At 37.0% G+C, this 19,828-nt stretch overlaps 1 protein-coding gene across 4 annotated transcripts in view; it reads right to left on the reverse strand.

Annotated features, from left to right (window-relative positions):
- The window catches only part of Lamtor3 (Late endosomal/lysosomal adaptor, MAPK and MTOR activator 3), a 118,562-nt gene extending 99,720 nt beyond the window's left edge, over window positions 1–18,842 (reverse strand). The window contains exon 1 of one of the 4 annotated variants that reach the window (XM_090379760.1): window positions 18,707–18,842. In XM_090379760.1, coding sequence (XP_090235886.1) covers window positions 18,707–18,715 — 9 coding nt within the window. In that variant the 5' untranslated portion in view covers window positions 18,716–18,842. Of the gene's footprint in view, window positions 1–8,653; window positions 8,769–9,117; window positions 9,182–18,706 lie in introns of those variants that run through there. The other 3 variants (XM_090379763.1, XM_090379762.1, XM_090379761.1) reach the window with 3 other exon arrangements.
- Window positions 18,843–19,828: the final 986 nt, after the last annotated feature.

Here is a 19,828-nt window from a genome sequence, read left to right on the forward strand (position 1 = left end):
AGTTTCAATTTAAGACATGCCTAAACTGAATTGCTCCCTTTTACCAACTCTGGTACCTGGAAGAAGCACCTGAGAAAAAATGCAAAATGGGAAAAAAATACTCACATGAAGAAAAGTAAATAATAACATGCACACACACCACATATTATAAGAGTAGATGGTATCATATTTAAGTATGGTAAAAATATAGTTAGATCCTGCATGTGGTGGAGGGGGAAGATGATACCCTCACTGCAACTGTTAGTAGGCTGTTTTGGCAACTGCATACATACTGTATATATATATATTAACAACTTCATCCTATGCATGCCTCCAGAGACAAGGCCCATATGCACCCTTGGCAACTGCAGTCTGCATGTTCAGCACACTTAAAATATGGAAATTGATGATTTGGATCTGTTCTCTGAAATTTTATTTTGATTCTATAAACAGCCAATTTAATAACCAGTGATCACTTTAATTGTTTGTTATTTGGTTTTTAGGAGCATTAGCAACTAAGGCCATATTTCTCTGCGATGGTCATTCCCTGACCTTTCCGCATCCTCCGTATTTGGTGGTGACGGGCTCGAACCCCGGTCTAATCAAGAAGCATGTGCTATGCACTGCTGCTCCTTCCCACCTGGCTATGGAGGTGCCCATATTGAGTACTGCATACAGGTCTGGAGGCCTCAGAGCTGTTGGAACAAGTATAGAGAAGAGAAACAAGATTAGTGAGTGGAACAAAGGGTTGCTGTTACCAAGAAAGGCTTGAGTTCTGCAAGGTAATCTGATTGAGGTGTATATGGTCTTGAATGGTTTGAGCAAGCTCAATGCTGATGGGAGTCTTCTGCTTGCTCAGATCACGAACCTGAGGGGGCAAAAACTCAAATTGAGGAAAGATGGTTGTAGAAAATGTGTGGAAATTTGCCTTTAACCAGCGGGTGGTTAAAGGCGCCCGTGATCACTTTAAGCAGAATGAGTGTGAGTGAATGAGTGCGAGTGTGCATGTTTGTGTTTATACAAAATAACATATCAGATGGACTTCCTTTCCCTGATATGTTGGTTTAGTTTAAGCAAATTAAGCATAAACAGAATGGAAGATCACAAAATTGGGTTGGATTTTAGTTTTATTGAGTATTGGGGCAATAACAGGGTTCACAAAATGTCAAATTCAAGAGTATATAAGCTCCATACATCTATATGAGTTCATCATGGCCCAATTAATTAAGAAGACAGACAACAAAATGTTTGAGAATTTACATAAGGAACACTTCTAGAAGTTTTTGGTCACTGAGGCTCATGGAGAAGTCCATACCCAATCTATTGACAGGTGCAGGTGGTTCTGTTTTTAAAGCAGTTTGTGATGATGTCAAGATCTTGTGTTCTTGTTACAGACATGCAGAAGATGTGAAACACTGGAATTATTGTTCTAAATTATGTATAAGCATCAATAAATTATTTAAGTTCTAAATTATTTAAGATGTACATATACCCTCCACCAAAATGATAATTCTTAATTTCATTCCTCTCCACTAGTCTTATTTTTTATTTCATTTAGAATGGCTACAGAGCTATGGCAGCTTGAATTTTAAGAAATGGCAAAGATTTTTGAATGGTAAAAAATAATAAAATTAAATAAGAATAAGCAGACATGTACCTAGTAGAAATAAACATTTTACTAGTTACATGATAGCTTATTATTTTATCATATTTACCATTTAAAAACTCTATAGCTGTTCAGAATCAAACATGTTTACATTACTTTATTTCGACTAAGGCGCATTTAGGGCTAGAGCCTCAAGCTGCGAACAAATTTAGACTATGTATATAAAGTGCTTAGCATCATAATACACAGCCATTTCTGAATAAACAGAAAATTTTTAAGGTGGCATCGTTTTAGGTTATATCTCATATTGTGAATACCTTCACAACGAGTTGCCATGATATTGCACTACTTCGAATAAGTAACGCTTCACCTAAGGAGAAGACTAGTGTTACTTATTCTCAGATAGGTACCACCACCCAGACAGCACTGTTTCAGGGCTATTTGGCCCTTCGTCAGTGAGTGGGTAGGTACCCAAGTGATGCAATGATGGCAAAAACAGTTATGAAGTATAACTCCACAATATGAGAGATGCCTGATGATGTATGATGTATTTAGACTAAGGCGCATTTAGGGCTAGAGCCTCAAGCTGCGAACAAATTTAGACTATGTATATAAAGTGCTTAGCATCATAATACACAGCCATTTCTGAATAAACAGAAAATTCACAATATGAGATATAACCTAAAACAATGCCACCTTAAAAATTTTCTGTTTATTCAGAAATGGCTGTGTATTATGATGCTAAGCACTTTATATACATAGTCTAAATTTGTTCGCAGCTTGAGGCTCTAGCCCTAAATGCGCCTTAGTCTAAATACATCATACACCATCAGGCATCTCTCATATTGTGGAGTTATACTTCATAACTGTTTTTGCCATCATTGCATCACTTGGGTACCTACCCACTCACTGACGAAGGGCCAAATAGCCCTGAAACAGTGCTGTCTGGGTGGTGGTACCTATCTGAGAATAAGTAACACTAGTCTTCTCCTTAGGTGAAGCGTTACTTATTCGAAGTAGTGCAATATCATGGCAACTCGTTGTGAAGGTATTCACAATATGAGATATAACCTAAAACGATGCCACCTTAAAAATTTTCTGTTTATTCAGAAATGGCTGTGTATTATGATGCTAAGCACTTTATATACATAGTCTAAATTTGTTCGCAGCTTGAGGCTCTAGCCCTAAATGCGCCTTAGTCTAAATACATCATACACCATCAGGCATCTCTCATATTGTGGAGTTATACTTCATAACTGTTTTTGCCATCATTGCATCACTTGGGTACCTACCCACTCACTGACGAAGGGCCAAATAGCCCTGAAACAGTGCTGTCTGGGTGGTGGTACCTATCTGAGAATAAGTAACACTAGTCTTCTCCTTAGGTGAAGCGTTACTTATTCGAAGTAGTGCAATATCATGGCAACTCGTTGTGAAGGTATTCACAATATGAGATATAACCTAAAACGATGCCACCTTAAAAATTTTCTGTTTATTCAGAAATGGCTGTGTATTATGATGCTAAGCACTTTATATACATTACTTTATTTCTTAATTTCAATCCCAAAGTGCATCCCAGAACTTTTTTTTTGTACACTTTTGAAATACCCGGTGTTTACTTCAATTATGCACTTTGCTCGACTCTTATTCTGCAAATCATTCCATGTTTTATATACACTGGTATTAAAAGAAAGTGCATCACCTAGGAATTTCACATTTCTAACCCTTTTTCACAATGGTATATTACATTAATGACTAGCATCACACAAAAATATAAACAAAAGATATTTATTAATAGTTAAGGCAAAGCTAAGTAATATTTGACAGGTGCTCTTAAAATATGCCAAAATAAGCATTTGCAACCTTTATACAACAGTTTTGGTAAATACTACAATTATGGCTGAAATGTTATCAGAAGCCCTCAATTCACTTCAATTTATCATTTTAAATGGAAAACAAAATGAAAAGTTCACCAGGTGCAAACTAATATTTAATTAAATCGTCTCTGGACCTGATGACAGCAGCACACCATCGATGCATCGAAAAGATCGATTTCTGAAGATAATCAACTGATAGTTTGTGGTTCCAAACACAAATTATGGCTTCCTGAAGTTCACAAAAGGTCTTTGGTTTCTTTCTGGCAACAGCAGATTCCACACGATGCCAACAGTTTATAGGATTCAGGTCCGGGCTGTTTCCTGGCCAGCTAAGAGTTGTAATGGACCGTTCTTCCAACCATTTTTTTACCTGTAACAAATGTAAACACATTACTGTCAAACCTCTAACACAGAAATGAAGCTAAAGTAACTACAGAAGTGCCTACTTACACTTTTCGCCCGATGACAAGGAGCAGAGTTGTCCTGAAAGATGCAGTTGCTTGGCAGGTTGTAACGGTCTCTAATGGTTGGCAGCAGTTTGCCTTCCAATATAGCCACGTATCGATTGGCATTTACAGAACCTTTTATAAACTGCAGGTGACGTACTCCGTGATACGAAATGCACCCCGATATCATTTGGCTGGTAGGGAATTTCACTGTAGACACCACACAGTTTGGATGGTATTCTTCACCACGTCTACGGCGAATCGTTTGTCTCCCATCAGAGCCATGCAGGTTGAATTTCTTCTAATCCGAGAAAATAACTGATTCCACTTTGGTGGTCTATTTGACATGCTCCTTACACCATAATTAATCTAGCCTTTTTCTTAGGACGATGGGCTACAAGTCCATTTTTGAAGAGGTGTCTTCTGACTGTAACTGCACTTGCTACCACTCTGTTTTTTTCATTATATTCGAGTTTCCTTTGGAAAATTCCACTAGCTTAAATGCATAGCCATCATGTTTGCTTTCCAAATGTCAGTGAATTTTGTTAGGTTTTAAGTCACATGACTTAAACCTGACAGACTTTTTTCATTTGAAAGGCACCTTACAATTAATCACATGCAGTGTCTTCAGTAATCTCCAGACCCAAGCTGTGTAAAACTAAGTGATTCAAAATTCACCCAACCCAAAATGGACGAGGTAATTTCTCTCATATTAGTAACCATGCACAATCCTTACACAACCTCATCAGTGGTAACACTACATAACCTCCACATGCAGAAATGTGGTTGTAAAGTTACACTCACACAAACTTTTCCTTACCACTTGGTTCATGACAAAGCCATCAACAATATATTCCCTGCTGTATGCTCTTTAGTTGAACAGTACTTTTTTTCAAATTGTGTGTGAACGTCAAAGCTGAATTTATACATTTTCAACATTTATTATAATTACTTGATTACATAATCTGATAGTAAAAGAAAAATGTAAGAAATAAATATTGCTTATGAAAACAAGGTATGAAAAAAATAACACTGGTATCGTCCCCCACTTTTGTAATGTACTGTTTACAGTATGACAAAGTTAAATGCAAGGCAGTCTTTTTGCGTGGGTCCCACCTGGCACATGCATTAGGTCCCCAGTGATAGGTTCCCCAAAAGAAACTTGTTTGACCTATGCCAACTCTGACCTCAAGAATTCTCAGTACCCAGTAATTATCTTAACCTTTGCATGCATCTGTAGTACACAGTGTCAAGACAAGGGTGTGGCGATCAAAGTATCTCTCTCAGATACCATGCTGCAAGAGTTAAAAGATTTAATGGTATAAGTTCATATGATATAATTAGTTGGGGAGAAATGGCACTTCAGAAAAGCTGCCTTGAGTACAGAACTACCTCATCCTGCTCTGCAAGCACAAATATTTTAAAAACTCAATTGTATATATGCTATTCATAAAGTAATGTCTATGAATAGAACAGTTATTTTAGATAGAAACAGAAGCATAGCAAAGAATGTGTAATAACATCATTGAGCTATCTCATAATACAGCATCACCTATCAGAGTGGTATTGTCAGTTGGGAGTAAATGCCAGTGAAAGTATACTTATGTATTGAATTATATCTAAATGAGTACAAATGGAATCAACTTTGGAATCAAAGTTGTAATCATTATTGAGCTGTTTTATAGTACAGCATCACCTACTGGTATAATCCATTAGGAGTAAATGCAAGTGAACTATGCAGACTGTGTTAAATAATAACTACACAAATACAAATGGAATCAATTATGGAATAGTTGTACGATAAGGCTTTTGTGTTTACTTGAATAAAATTGCTATAGAAATTTTCCATTTGATGCAAGAAGACTATAGTAAGCAAAGCATACTATGACATAAAGCACTTTCCAGAGGAATGGAATCCATAATAAATGAGAATTGAACATGAACTTTAACCTTTCGAAACAAAGGTTATGATAAGCATATTTGCTGCTGCTGTTGTTCACAAGAATCATCCTAGAACTGTTCATTAATGTCTGATAAGTTATCAATTTCAGTAGGTCATGCATGTGTAGTCTTTTGGACTATTTAGATTCCCAGGCTTCTGATTCTCGATCAAGTTACTGTTTGTGTATCAAGAAACATAAGGCTGTTTTGAAGAATTTGTTAATGCATATTTTTACATCATGACTGTTGAGAAGTTGAGTGTTTTACTACACTGCACCAACAAACAGCACAGCAGCCAATAGAAAATTCTCAGTTCTCTAACCAAAAAAAAACGCTGTGTGTGTGTGCTTGAGCACGTGCGTTAGATGGTTTTATATGAAACATCCTTGGCAAAATCTGCGTCCATTTGTGATGTGCACATTTTTGGCATTTATTATTGATGTTAAACATCAATAATAAATACCAAGCCAATAGCCTAATTACCCATTTGATTGTTGCCACTCCTGTATGTTCTTCCCATTCTCTTTTCAGCTCAGATGAAGCTTTACGGTTTTAAGGCATAAGCGCTTCAAAACACAGTCCTGCTTTGGCGTAGAGACTCATTTGCATCTGGTTCCTTTTTTTCCTATAAGCAGAACCAGTAATCTTGAGTTTGGAAAGAAATCTACTCACTGTCGACTGATTACAAGACATTCTATAAGCAATATGACGGGAAGAACATCCTTCCTCGTGTAAAGCAACAATAGCACTCTTTCTTTATGGCATCAATTGCATGTAACTCGTCATCCTGACACAAGCAAGGAATGACTGCAACTCTTGCAGAGCGTGCTTATATAGCTGAAAGTAACAGCTGATGCAATATTACGTCATCACCTATGCGTGTCAATCTTATCTGATGCAATCTGTAAGAAATATTGCCATATACTTACATTATTCAGAAGACAATTACAATTTTGAGGAGTGATGCACTTTCTTTGAACACCAGTGTGAGTGTGTGTGTACGGTATTTCAAAAGTGATGGTCAATAATTTAAAGGTGAACTGTACACACTACAATATGTAAAAAAAGCCTAGTAAACATAACGATTCACTTAATTGAATCATTTTCAAGATATTGCACATTTCTAGTTGGGATCCACCACTGACTTGTTTGTTTAGGTTATGTTATGCTCATTCTCTCCGTTTCCCCTCACTCAATGCTCTGAAACGTAACAGGCATATTAGTACTTGTCAAAGGATAGTCAACATGGAAAGAGGTTACAGCAACGAAGAGTATGTAGACATGAACTTCATGTATGGTAAAGCCAACAGCAGTGCACTCGAGAATGTACGTTTGTAACAAGAAGCAATTCCCCACCAAAGGCAGCCCAACAGGTGCACATTCATCAGGGTGCATCAGCGCCTTAGAGAACATGGTTGCTTTGCACATGGAATACAAATAAGTAGGCCCAGAAGCATAACACCTGATGTTGAGGAAAGAACATCCCGTAACATGTAACATCTGCAAAATCCTGTGGTGTTGAAACCAAAAATTAAAAATGTATTATCTTATGTTTAATAAAACCAAATTTAGCAAAGGATTCACAGCTTTTTCCTAAACTAGTGCTCCCATAGTCAATGGCGGATTTCAACAGAAAATGTGCATTATCTTGAAAACGGTTCATTTGCCCGATGTTCACTGCGATTTTTTTGCTTATTTTAGTTTGTACTTTTCACCTTTAAATTATTGGCCATCATTTTTGAACATCCTGTGTGTGTGTGTGTGTGTGTGTGTGTGTGTGTGTGTGTGTGTGTGTGTGTGTGTGTGTGTGTGTGTGTGTGTGTGTGTGTGTACATATAATGCCATTGAAATTATTTGAATAATAACCTATGCCATAGCTAAATTATGTGTTCTAGAATTTGTAATATACCAATACTAATATGCAACTGAGGGTAACAGAGAAATTAAAACTGACATTAACATATTCAACAAATAAAAGTTTAAATTTAACTCCTGCTGATTACAGCCTGTATACACTAAGGGGCACCCAACACACCCATCAATGTACAAGTAAAAGCAATTAGCATAAGCATATGTTTTTATGATCCATATTCCAGTTTAACAGACTTTTCATTAATAGGTATAGAAATTATATCAATTGAGAAGTTAATTTTGTTGTAAACTGGAAATAATGAACCGGTGGTCCAACAGACAGTGGTGCAATTAATTAAAATTATAGAATTAACCCAAAGATATCTTACCATAGTGCATCTAAATAAGAAAAGACCATGTGTTTTTTTTTTTATTTTGCTGCTTATGTTGCAATGCCCTGTAACCGGTTTTGTTTAGGTTAGTATATTATGTGATATAATAAGAAGAAATAGGTACATATATCTGTTGTATTTAGGATTAAAATAAACAAGCAAAGGAATAAAAGAAAAAAAAAAAAAAGGGAGTCATTTAACCACAAAGCAAACATGATTAGCTAAATGCAGAGAAAAACCAATTATGGTTGCTAACTTACTGGCTGCCAATTCTAGTGAAATAGATATTCAAGACTTAAGGTTTGTCTGCTATAAGCAGTTCAGGATTATGAAAATTTTCTTATTCAATATTGATGAACAAGCCTAATTGATGATTTGGTTTTTGTTTCACTAACTGCCTGATAATTATCATAGCCTCATTTCTCAATTTGTGTTAAAAAAAAAAAACCACACTATCTACTCCGCTCCATCTTTCTTTAGTCCTTACCTATAAGCATAAATAGAAATAACACTTTATAAGATTTCAATATATATTTTTGAAAAAGAAAAGTAGTCACTAACCTTCAAGCTCCTTGAAGAGGTTCAAAGAGGTACTAAGTGCTCGCGAGATCAGTAAAGGGGCATCCACATGAGGAAAGACTTTGAATATGTGGCATGCACAGAGCTTTGAAACTAGACACCTCAAAGAGATTTGATTGAGGTATATAAGGCTCTGAGAGGTGAAAGTAAAATAAACTAGGGTGAAAATTTCACTGTTATGATTCCGAAACTATAAGCAGTTCAGGATTATGAAAATTTTCTTATTCAATATTGATGAACAAGCCTAATTGATGATTTGGTTTTTGTTTCACTAACTGCCTGATAATTATCATAGCCTCATTTCTCAATTTGTGTTAAAAAAAAAAAAAAAACCACACTATCTACTCCACTCCATCTTTCTTTAGTCCTTACCTATAAGCGTAAATAGAAATAACACTTTATAAGATTTCAATATATATTTTTGAAAAAGAAAAGTAGTCACTAACCTTGAAGCTCCTTGAAGAGGTTCAAAGAGGTACTAAGTGCTCGCGAGATCAGTAAAGGGGCATCCACATGAGGAAAGACTTTGAATATGTGGCATGCACAGAGCTTTGAAACTAGACACCTCAAAGAGATTTGATTGAGGTATATAAGGCTCTGAGAGGTGAAAGTAAAATAAACTAGGGTGAAATTTTCACTGTTATGATTCCGAAACTAGCAGGCATAAATTCAAATTACTGAGACAGATGTTTAGATTGAATTGCAGGAAGTTTTCTTTCAGCCAGCAAGCTGTTAATTATTGGAATAAGTTGCCTCCATGAGTGGCCAGGGCTTGACAGAAATTCAGAGCTCAGCTGGATAGATACACCTACATGAAGAGATAGTCAAATAGGTGGTTTATTTATTTATTTTTTTTTTTTTTGCCAGTGCAGTAAAAACCTTGCACCATACTGTTAGTAGTATGGTGCAAGGAAACTCTGGTTTTAATTATTTTAATTATAAAATTTGATTTGAAACAAAGGGTTGCTATTACGAAGATAGGCGTAACTTTTGCAAATTGCAGCGGCTGGAAACTAGGCACCTGCGAGGTGATCTGATTGAGGTGTATAAGGCCTTGAATGGGTTGAGCATGCTGAATTCTGATAGGATTCTTCCACTTGCACAGATTACAAACCTCAGGGGGCATAAATTAAAATTGAGGAAAGACAGTTGTAGAATAGATGTGTGGAAATTTGCCTTTAGCCAGTGGGTGGTTAATTACTGGAACAAACTTCCATCTGTCGTTGGGGAAGTTGATACCTTAAATAAATTCAAGGAGGAACTGGACAAACTTTTAGAGGAAATGGATGTGTGAAATTGGTTTTTTTTTTTTTTTTTGCCTGATGCTACTTAAGTTCATACGTTTGGTTTCTTCCAACACGTGCCTCCATTACTATTTGTTAAATGACCTCTACAAAACAGATATTCTCTAATATGGACACTATAATAGGTGTCCCCCTTGATATTTTCAATCTCCCTAGAAATGACACTTTCAGGGATAATTAACACACATGTATTTTCATTGCTCAGTCAACAGTATTTTCATTGGTCACAATGAAGGCAAGTGAGAATCAAAGTAATACTAATTAGACTTGCAAAGCCCACTGATTACTCAGGGACAGGCGTTACTGTATGCAGTTAATATACTCACCGCTGTTGGTAAAGAATGTTTACAAATTTATTTTGGTTGTCTAATGCAGTTTCCATAATTTTTATTTTTATTTTTTTACGAAAAAACCCCAACCATGAGAAGTATTAGAACCTATAATACTTATTACCGTGCTTGGGATGGAGGTTGAAAAGAGAAAGAAGATATTTGTTGACATATCAGGCTTAGTGTCAAAGTTTGCAGATAATACAAAGGTTGGCAGGGTTGTTAATGATAGTAATGGCAGTGTGCTACTGCAACAGGATCTAGATAATTTGGGCAGATGGGCTAAGAAGTGGCAACTGAAGTTTAACCTTGATAAATGCAAAGTACTGCATATGGGTAGAAGTAACCCCAGAGAAATGTACCAACTGTGTGGTACTACACTTGGTTGGTTGGTTGGTTGGTTGGTGTCGTGTCCATTTGAAGTCAAATTGAACCATGCGCTGATATCACTGCTTTAGCTAAGTCCACGATCTTTTCGTTATAAAGTTCTCCCTGAAAAGGGGATTCGTCCATGCTTTGCAAAGTCGCCTGAATTGCAGGACAGCTGAAGATGTGTTCCGGAGTAAGCTGTTCTTTCGGACAGTTTCTGCAAAGTTTATAAGTTCTGGTACCATCCGCACTAATTTTCATACCTGCCATGTGTCGAGTTCTCAGTCTGGCAATGGTCTTAGTGATGTTCCTATTTGCATTAATCTCGCAGATTTGGTGATCAGTTTCTATATGTTTCTGTCTGAGTCTGTGTCTGGCGATGGCATTAGCATCATCTAGAGTTATGGTTTTTGAGGTGTTGTGATTTAAGTTTCTTGCCTCTTTTGCCAGTTTATCGGCCGCCTCATTTCCTTCTATACCCACATGCGCAGGCATCCACTGTAGTGTGCAGCTCTTTCCCTACACTTAAGGTACTACACTTAAGGTGGTAGAAAATGAAAAAGACCTGGAAGCAATTGTGCAGGCAGATATGAAGTTTTCGAGCAATGCAGACAGGCTGCCAGGGCAGGTCATGGGGTTTTGTCAATGATATATAGGAATTTTGCTAGCAGGGAAAAGGAGGTGATTATCCCTCTGTATAAGGCAATGGTCAGGCCACGCCTTGAGTACTGCATACAGGTCTGGAGGCCTCATTTTAGGAAGGATGTAGATTTACTTGAGCGTGTACAGAGAAGGGCAACAAGATCGGTGAGGGGAATGAAGGGATCCTCTTATCAAGAAAGGCTTAAGTTCTGCAAATTGCAGTGGCTGGAGACTAGGCACCTGCGCGGTGATCTGATTGAGGTGTATAAGGCCTTGAATGTGTTCAGCACGCTGAATTCTGATGGGATCCTTCCACTTGTTCAGATTACGAACCTAAGGGGGCATAAATTCAAATTAAGAAAAGACAGATGTAGATTAGATGTGCGGAAATTTGCCTTTAGCCAGTGGGTAGTTAATTGCTGGAACAAACTTCCAACTGTCATTGTAGAAGTTGATAGGTTGAATAAATTTAAGGAGGAACTGGACAGGCATTTGGAGAAAATGGTGTGATTTTTTTTTTTTTTTTTTGGCTGATGCTGCATAAGCTCATACATTTGCTTTCTTGCATCACATGCCACTACTACTACTGCTACATTAGACAACTTTCTGTAGACTGCAATTTTCAGGAAATACATATGAAGGAAAGTTGTTCCAGAAAACGGCAGTCGAATGAATAAATGAGGAAGATGAAAAGTTGGTTCTGTGAGTTTGAAGTTAACAGTAAATGGATGTTGCCTGGTGACAACACATGTTTGGACTGTTTTGAAAGAGAGAACGGGAATTATAGAAGCCAATTCAGAAGAACAGCATCCATAGAAGTTTCTGTAGAAAAGGCATGCAGCAGAAACAGTACATCTATGAGACAGAGAGTGGAGAGACTGTCAGAGATGAGTCGTTAATTAACCTGACTGCCCTCATCTGAATGGAATCTAGAGGCCTAAGGGAGATTTTGGGAGCACTGCCCCAGATGTGGGAACAATATTCCACGGTAGGGTTGATTTCAGATTTGTACAGAGTGAACAGCTGTTTGGAATAAAAGTAACGCCGAGAGCCAAAGATAAAACCTAGTTTTTTAGACGCAGAGGAAGCAATATTTGTAATGTGCTTGTGCCAGGAGAGATGAGAAGTCAGGGTAATCCCCAAAAGAGAGATATATCATCTTCCCTAGAAATCAGTGTCACCAAAGATGAGCAGAAAAATCCTTTTTTGTGAGATATAAGGCAGGACTGAGTTTTAGAAGGATTGAAATCAACTAAGTTGTTTTTGCCCCACCGGAGAATTACCTGGAGATCAGCATTTAAGGAATTGGTAGTGGATATTTGAGAAGTTGAACCTGATTGAGCAGGGCAAGGTTTTTAAACTGGAAAGTGGAAAGCAATGTGCTATCATCAGCAAAACTATGGATAGGATTTCCGGTCAATGGAAGAGGAGGAGATATACAAGAGAAAAAGAGTGGGCGAAAAAACTGAACTATGGGGGACACCAGCATTAGTGGAGAAGTTAGAAGACAGAGGGCCATCTACCATCACCCTCAGTGAGCAGTGAGAGAGAAAACTGGATAACCAATTACAACAGTTGGCAAACCATAAGATGGAAGCTTGTTTAGAAGACCTTTATGCCAAACATGATCGAATTTGTCCATAAATGGGTAACATAAGCAGAATATCACCAGTGGAGTGACACTGACGGAATCCATACTGGTGATCGTTGATCAGACAGAAGGTTTCTAGGTAGAAGAGTTGGAAGTTAATTGATTTCTCCATTAAATTGGAAAGATTGGAAGTAATTGCAATGGGATGATAACTGGATGGGAGGGATTTGTCACCCTTTTTAGGAACTTGTTGGATATGAGCAAATTTCCAAGCTGAAAGAAAAACACCTTTGGAATAAGAAAGTGAAAAAAGGTGGCAAAGAAAGAATAGGAGTAAGTTCAAGAACACAAGTTTTGAGAACAAGTGGAGAAATACCATCAGGACCTGGAGCTTTCTTAGCATCAAGATTCGTCAAAATCCTTCTGACATCCTTTTGACGGAAGACCACAGGAAGCATTGAATGGAACGTGTTGGGAATGATGGGAGGTGTTTTACCAATATCATTAATATGAGTTGGAAGAAAAATGGGATGCTAGCAGGTCAGCTTTATCCTTGGCTGAAATGACAATAGAACCATCTAGTTTTGACAGAGGTGGGAGCAAAGATGGCAAAAGTTGCGGCCAATAGCTTTGGCAAGAGTGCTCGGCTACCATTAGAGCAAGAAGCAAGTTTTCTACTCTTAGCCTGCTCAAAATCTAGTTTCGACTGATTAATAACTGCTTTACAACTGTTGGGAGCTTTGGTGTAGACAGAAAATGAAACTGAAGAATTGGAAACAAGCCAATTACAATATGCAACATTCTTCTCTTGAACAGCCTTAGCACATTTATTGGAAAACCAAGGTTTAGATAAAGGACGAGATTTTAAAGTGGAACGTGGAAGAAAGGATTCCATTCCTACAAGAACAATTTCACTGACATCTGAACAAACACTGACATCAGAAGTTTTTAAACAGTAATCCGACCAAGGAAAAAAAATCTCACAGGCCATCCCATTTTGCATTCTTGTAATTCCAAAACGTGTGTTGTTTGGCATTACAATGCCCCGCATACACACTAATCGGACTTTCTCCAGTCACTATTTGGCAAAGTAGAGGTAGCAAGATTATACACTAGCTGATCCAGAACCCTCCTAGAGAGCAATACCAATAGGTTCGGTCTGGTGTACTAACTAGCGACCAGCCTGCGAATATCATTTTAGAGCTGTACCCTCAAAATGTAAGAAGGTTTGGATCTCGCCATGATGTCCATCATAACCTCAAAAGACATCAGTCATACTGCATGATGGAAAAGATGGGGAAGGGTTGACCGGAACTTAGCTTTGGAGACTAAACAAGGATTTTGCCACTTCAAGCCTCCAATAAACAAAGTGGTGGTATTGCACCAGTTGATGAGTCATATACCGTCTAGTATTGCCTGGTAACACACAGGGGCAACATTCCTCCATGTGGTGTGGGTGCTACACCTCAACCCTGCTTACTTTAGTTCACACCTGGGTGGTCACCCACAGTGTACTTGCGCTAGGGGTTATACCCAGGACTACTAATAGTCCCACCATTGTGATGGTGCAAGCAGAGGTTTTGGCTGTCACAGACCATCCGGACTTTGCCAAAATTGGGTCCACTTGACTTGAGTGTCACCCAAATACCAGTTCCATCAGCGATTAAAAAAAAAAAAAAAAAAAAAAACAGTACTGTAGCAGTATACAAGATTCATTTTTTGGAATATACGTACAAAAAAAAAAATAAAAAATACACATACCAACAGATTGTATAGCTAATTTTGACCAGTATTTCGTGAGGATTTTTGCTATCCACAAACTTTTACTAAACTAAAACACTATGTGAATGGGATATGTGTTACTAATTAAAACTTCTGGTTGATAGAGGATATCTTCAAGGTTTTATCCAACAACTGGAAAAATGCACTCTGCAGTAAATGACAGCATAATCATAAACTGTAATCATGGCAGAACTTACCAACTCTAAAGCAAAATGTGTAGTTAAGTTTAACAAGTTGTAGTCTGGCAACACTATTATGCATAAATTTCGAACCTAGTTTATAAAGATGGCACCAAGAAGACCTACAATTCTGTAATGGTATGGAAAATTTATAAAAGGCTGCCTGTTTGTGCAACCGTCTTGGCAGAGGTGGTGGCAGAAGAAAAGGCAGAGTGGAGCAGATTTGAGAAAGTTTAAGGAAAACACTGGGAAAGCCATATATGTTGGTCACAAGCTTAATATATCAAGCTCAATAGCATGTAATATGTTACATCACCATCTGAGGATGAAACTACACAAGTTATAGCTTGTATGGAAGCATTGATCAATGACAAAACCCAAAGGATGGAATTTTGTTGGTAAATTTCTCCATGATTAGTTTTGAAATTGTGCTGTCATCTACTGCACATGCATATTTTCTGATTGGTGAATTATTTCTGATTTGTATTTACACAATAACATTGTAGTTTCATAAAGGTTTGTGGCCATCATTTACATTTGATAAGAACGCCACGATGCTTGACATTCCTTTCATAACTGCTTTAGCAACAGCAGTGCCCATCTTTTTGATTGAGAGACTGACAATTTCCCTATGCTGTCACATACCACTTTCACTTGGTAGTGAGAAAGTTATCATTTAAGTAACTACATACCAAAAATAACCAGTATGCCAAGGGAACACTGGTTAATTTTTCTGGAAATTACATTGACTGCATGATAATTTTTGAGAAATAAAATTTCTTGACGTTTGCAGAAATGCTGTATGCAGAAAAAGGGTAGGGGGGGAATTGGTCCATTAAAGGGGTGTTTCCTATTTTATTAAAAAAATTTGTGAACAAAAATGATGAATAGCAACTAAAACTAGAAGGCGAAGTAATTATCATAACGGAAGTGAAATTACTTAAGCAAAGCCAGTTATATTCATTTTTAATAAAGACTAATTATTTTAGTCTTTATTAAAATAAACAGCTTTAGTTTACTAAAGCTGTTTATTTATTAAAATTTAATTAATTTAATTTAAATTATTTAATTAATTTAATTTAAATTATTTAATTAATTTAATTTAAATTATTTAATTAATTGAAATGTGTACAATGATACACATTGAAACATATGTACAATGATAATGAACAAAAAAAACTTTGAGTAAGCAACTAATTACAGTGAATTTCATTTTTCAAAATTATTGAAACTGGCTACACTGAAAAGAGGACACCTGCCTACCTACTGTGGGTACTTTCATCTGACCACTTTAAAGAGGTTTAACAATACATTATAAAACATCTTGATAGGCATTTCCAGTGTAAACACAATCACAAATATGAATTACAATCTGTCCTGTAATGCCTACTATTAATATTCTTTAGGTGATCAATAATATTTACACAACCTTTAATTTTGTCATAAAGTCTTACACCTGAGGTAGTGATTTTAAGTCTTACAGTGAATGATGATTCAATTTGGGAATTAACATTTTTGAAAAGTACTGTATTAAGGATATCTGAGAATGCATGAATGTATAAGAGCACCATGATTACATATCAAATACTAAAGTAGTAAAGTAGTACATAGTACTAAATGAAGCAAATGCTTCAATTACTAAATTTGGGATTTAAAAATTAACTCATTTAATGTTGTAAATATCATAAGCTCAATTCCTGGGTGAGTCTTTTTGAAACCTGATTAGTATTAGTAGTAGCAAATAATGCAAGTGAACAAGCTTAAACAGCATCAGCTGGAAAAAAAAAAAAAAAAATTCCCACTTTGCCCATCCATCCTCTCAATAAAGTCTTACTTAAATTTATTCAAACCATCCATTTCCATAGCAAAGTGAAACAAAAATTTAATGTTGTTCTTAAAAACAGCCATTTAAAAAACACTCCTCAGAACATTTCACTTTTGCGTATTGTCAGGAACTGACCACAGAATTTATGACATCATTACAAGTCAAATCATATATATAGTCATGCCAATAGTTCAGCACAACTGTCAAGGAAATTAAAAACCAGATAAAAAAAAAAACAAAAACAGTAACCTACTAACTAAAAAACCATAAAAAATACTAAATATGTATTGCTTTTCTAGTTAACCAGCAGTAAAGTTCCTTTGGAACATTTTTTTGTAAATTAGTTGCACAAAATGGCAATCAAGCTACGCAATGGATGAAAGCCTGTTCCAGCAATCAAATACCTGGCTGAAGGCAAATTTCAAGACATTTATTTTGCAATCATTCTCCCTCAATTTGAATTTATGACTCTTCATGTTCATAGTCTGAGCAAGAATCCCATCAGCAATGAGTTTGCTCAAATCGCTCAAAATCTTAAGTGCCTCAATCATATCAACTCACATGTGCCCAGTCTCCAGGTGTTTCAATTTGTAGAACTAAAGGCATTTTTTGTTAGAGCACCCCTTTGTTCCACTCAAAGTCTCACTGCCTTTCTCTTGACCCATTCCAACAGCTATACAGCCTTCCTAAAATGAGGTTCCGACCTGGATGGAGAACTCACGTCGTGGCCTAACCATTGCCTTATACAATTGGATAATCACCTCCTCACCCTGCTAGCAAAATTCCTGTATATCATTGACAAAGCCCCATGAGCTGTCCTAGCAACTTGTCTGCACTGCACAGAGTACTTCATATATACACCCCAGGGACTCACATCTGGTGAGTCCCTGGGGTGTATATATGGGCTTGGCACACCCAGGGTCCTGAGCTGGATATCATCATTCTTCTCTTTCTTGGTGATTCCTTTCTACTTCTGACTCTCTCTCTCTCTCAGGGTAACTTGGGAATTTTTTTGGCTGGTGCAGCATAAACCTCAGGCTTCCTTACACCATATGGCTGCTGATGATGATGATAATAAAATAATTGACTGCACAATTACTCCCAGGCTGTTTTCCATTACTATGAGTCTTGGTAGTACCACACAGTTGGTATGTTACTCTGAGATTACTGCTAACTGTAATTAGTACCTTGCATTTGTCAATATTAAATTACAATTGCCATTTCTCAGCCCATCTGCCTAATGTTTTTAGCTCTTGTTGCAGTAGTTTACCCTGACTACTGTCAATAACCACCCTGCCACTCTGAATCATCTCCAAACTTAAATATGAAGCTCTAATATACCTTCATCAATATACAAAAAACAAGGGGCCCAGCACCAAACCCTGTAGGGCCCCACTAATATCATTAATAACCTCTGTCTCCACCTACTCAACCATCCCTTTATTCACAGCAGCAAATTATCCTTAATGCCACACTGTTCCAATTTGTGGAGCAGCCGTTTATGTGCAACAGTATCAAAAGCTTTCCTGAAATCCAAGTATATGATATCAAAATAAATTTTTGTATTCAATTCCTTTGTCACTGGTCCATAGCATCCAATCAAATTGGTCAGACAAGCTTTCCTCCCTTAATGAACCTATGCTGTTACCGAAGTATAACTGTACTCATGTCTAGATTGTCTTGCACCACTTCTTTAACCAATGATTTTGTGCTTCAGAGCATAACCCGATTCCCGTCTTGTCTGTACTTCTGCATGCATTTTACTTACCATATTCAAGCTTTGCATCACCCATATCTGTGTGACACCAAGTTTCTGATTTCCCCACAATTTCTGCATTTCATGATTTGACCAGAACTTCAAATTCATTAATCATTCAAATTTATTTACTAAATAATGATAATACGATTTATTTTTTGGTGAAAAAAATTGAGGCCAATATCAGAACAAACATACATTCAAGAAAAAAAAAATTAATGTATTTTAATAATAACGTGTAAAATATCAATTGTTTACCGTGGCCATTGACTCTAGTTCCTAAACTCGTTTCAGCAAATCACAAGAACAAAATTATTGACTTTCCAGCAGCTACCAAACACATGATTGAAGATATATGTATCCTCAAATACAGTGCTTCTCACACTGACACCTACCAAAATACTTTTCGAACATTTAAGAACACCATCAGAAAGTTCGGGTAAACTGCTTCGAGAGTTTGAGACTTTTAAGAAATAATCACTCAGTCACTGCGGCATATAATTTCGGCAATACACTTTGGCTTTTACTCTTAATCCATGAGTTCAGCACATTACGGAGCTTTACTTTAACGTCGGGCATATCTGTGACAGAGCACGTGATTCATCCAACACTCGTTGTTATGAAAACACAAAATTAAGAAAAGACAGATGTAGAATAGATGTGCGGAAATTTGCCTTTAGCCAGCGGGTGGTTAATTGCTGGAACAAACTTCCATCTGTCGTTGTGGAAGTTGATAGGTTGAATAAATTTAAGGAGGAACTGGACAGGCAGTTGGAAGGAATGGTGTGATTTTTTTTTTTTTTTTTTTGGCTGATGCTGCATAAGCTCATACACTTGCTTTCTTGCATCACATGCCACTAAGTAAATTCGGACGGAGCTTGCTATATCTACCGTTATTGTTGCTGTTGTAGGGTTTTAGGAGCACCAGCAACTAAGTCCATATTACTCTTTGTATACTGTCTGTAAATTGCTTGAGAGTTCAGTGGTCGATTTTCTGTTTGATGGACGAAAAACCAGAGTTTCTCAGAAACGCCATGCTACTTCGCCTGAGAACGAATAACTCAGTCACGTTGTGAAAAAGGCCAATAAATAATTCCTCCCGTCATCGACGGGACTTGAACTCCGGTCTTTTATTATTATTATTAGTATTATTATTATTATTATTATTATTATTATTATAATTATTATTAGCCATATGGTACAAGGAAGCCTGAGGCTTATGCTGCACCAGCCAAAAAAAAAAAAAAATTTCCCCAAGTTACCCCCTGAGAGAGAGAGAGAGAGAGAGAGAGAGAGAGAGAGAGAGAGAGAGAGAGAGAGAGTATAAAGGAATCACCAAGAAAGAGAAGAATGATGATATCCAGCTCAGGACCCTGGGTT

This window comes from Mastigoproctus giganteus, chromosome 8 (genome assembly GCF_048544385.1).
Source record: "Mastigoproctus giganteus isolate SK-2022 chromosome 8, ASM4854438v1, whole genome shotgun sequence".
NCBI classification, from domain to species: domain Eukaryota; kingdom Metazoa; phylum Arthropoda; class Arachnida; order Uropygi; family Thelyphonidae; genus Mastigoproctus; species Mastigoproctus giganteus.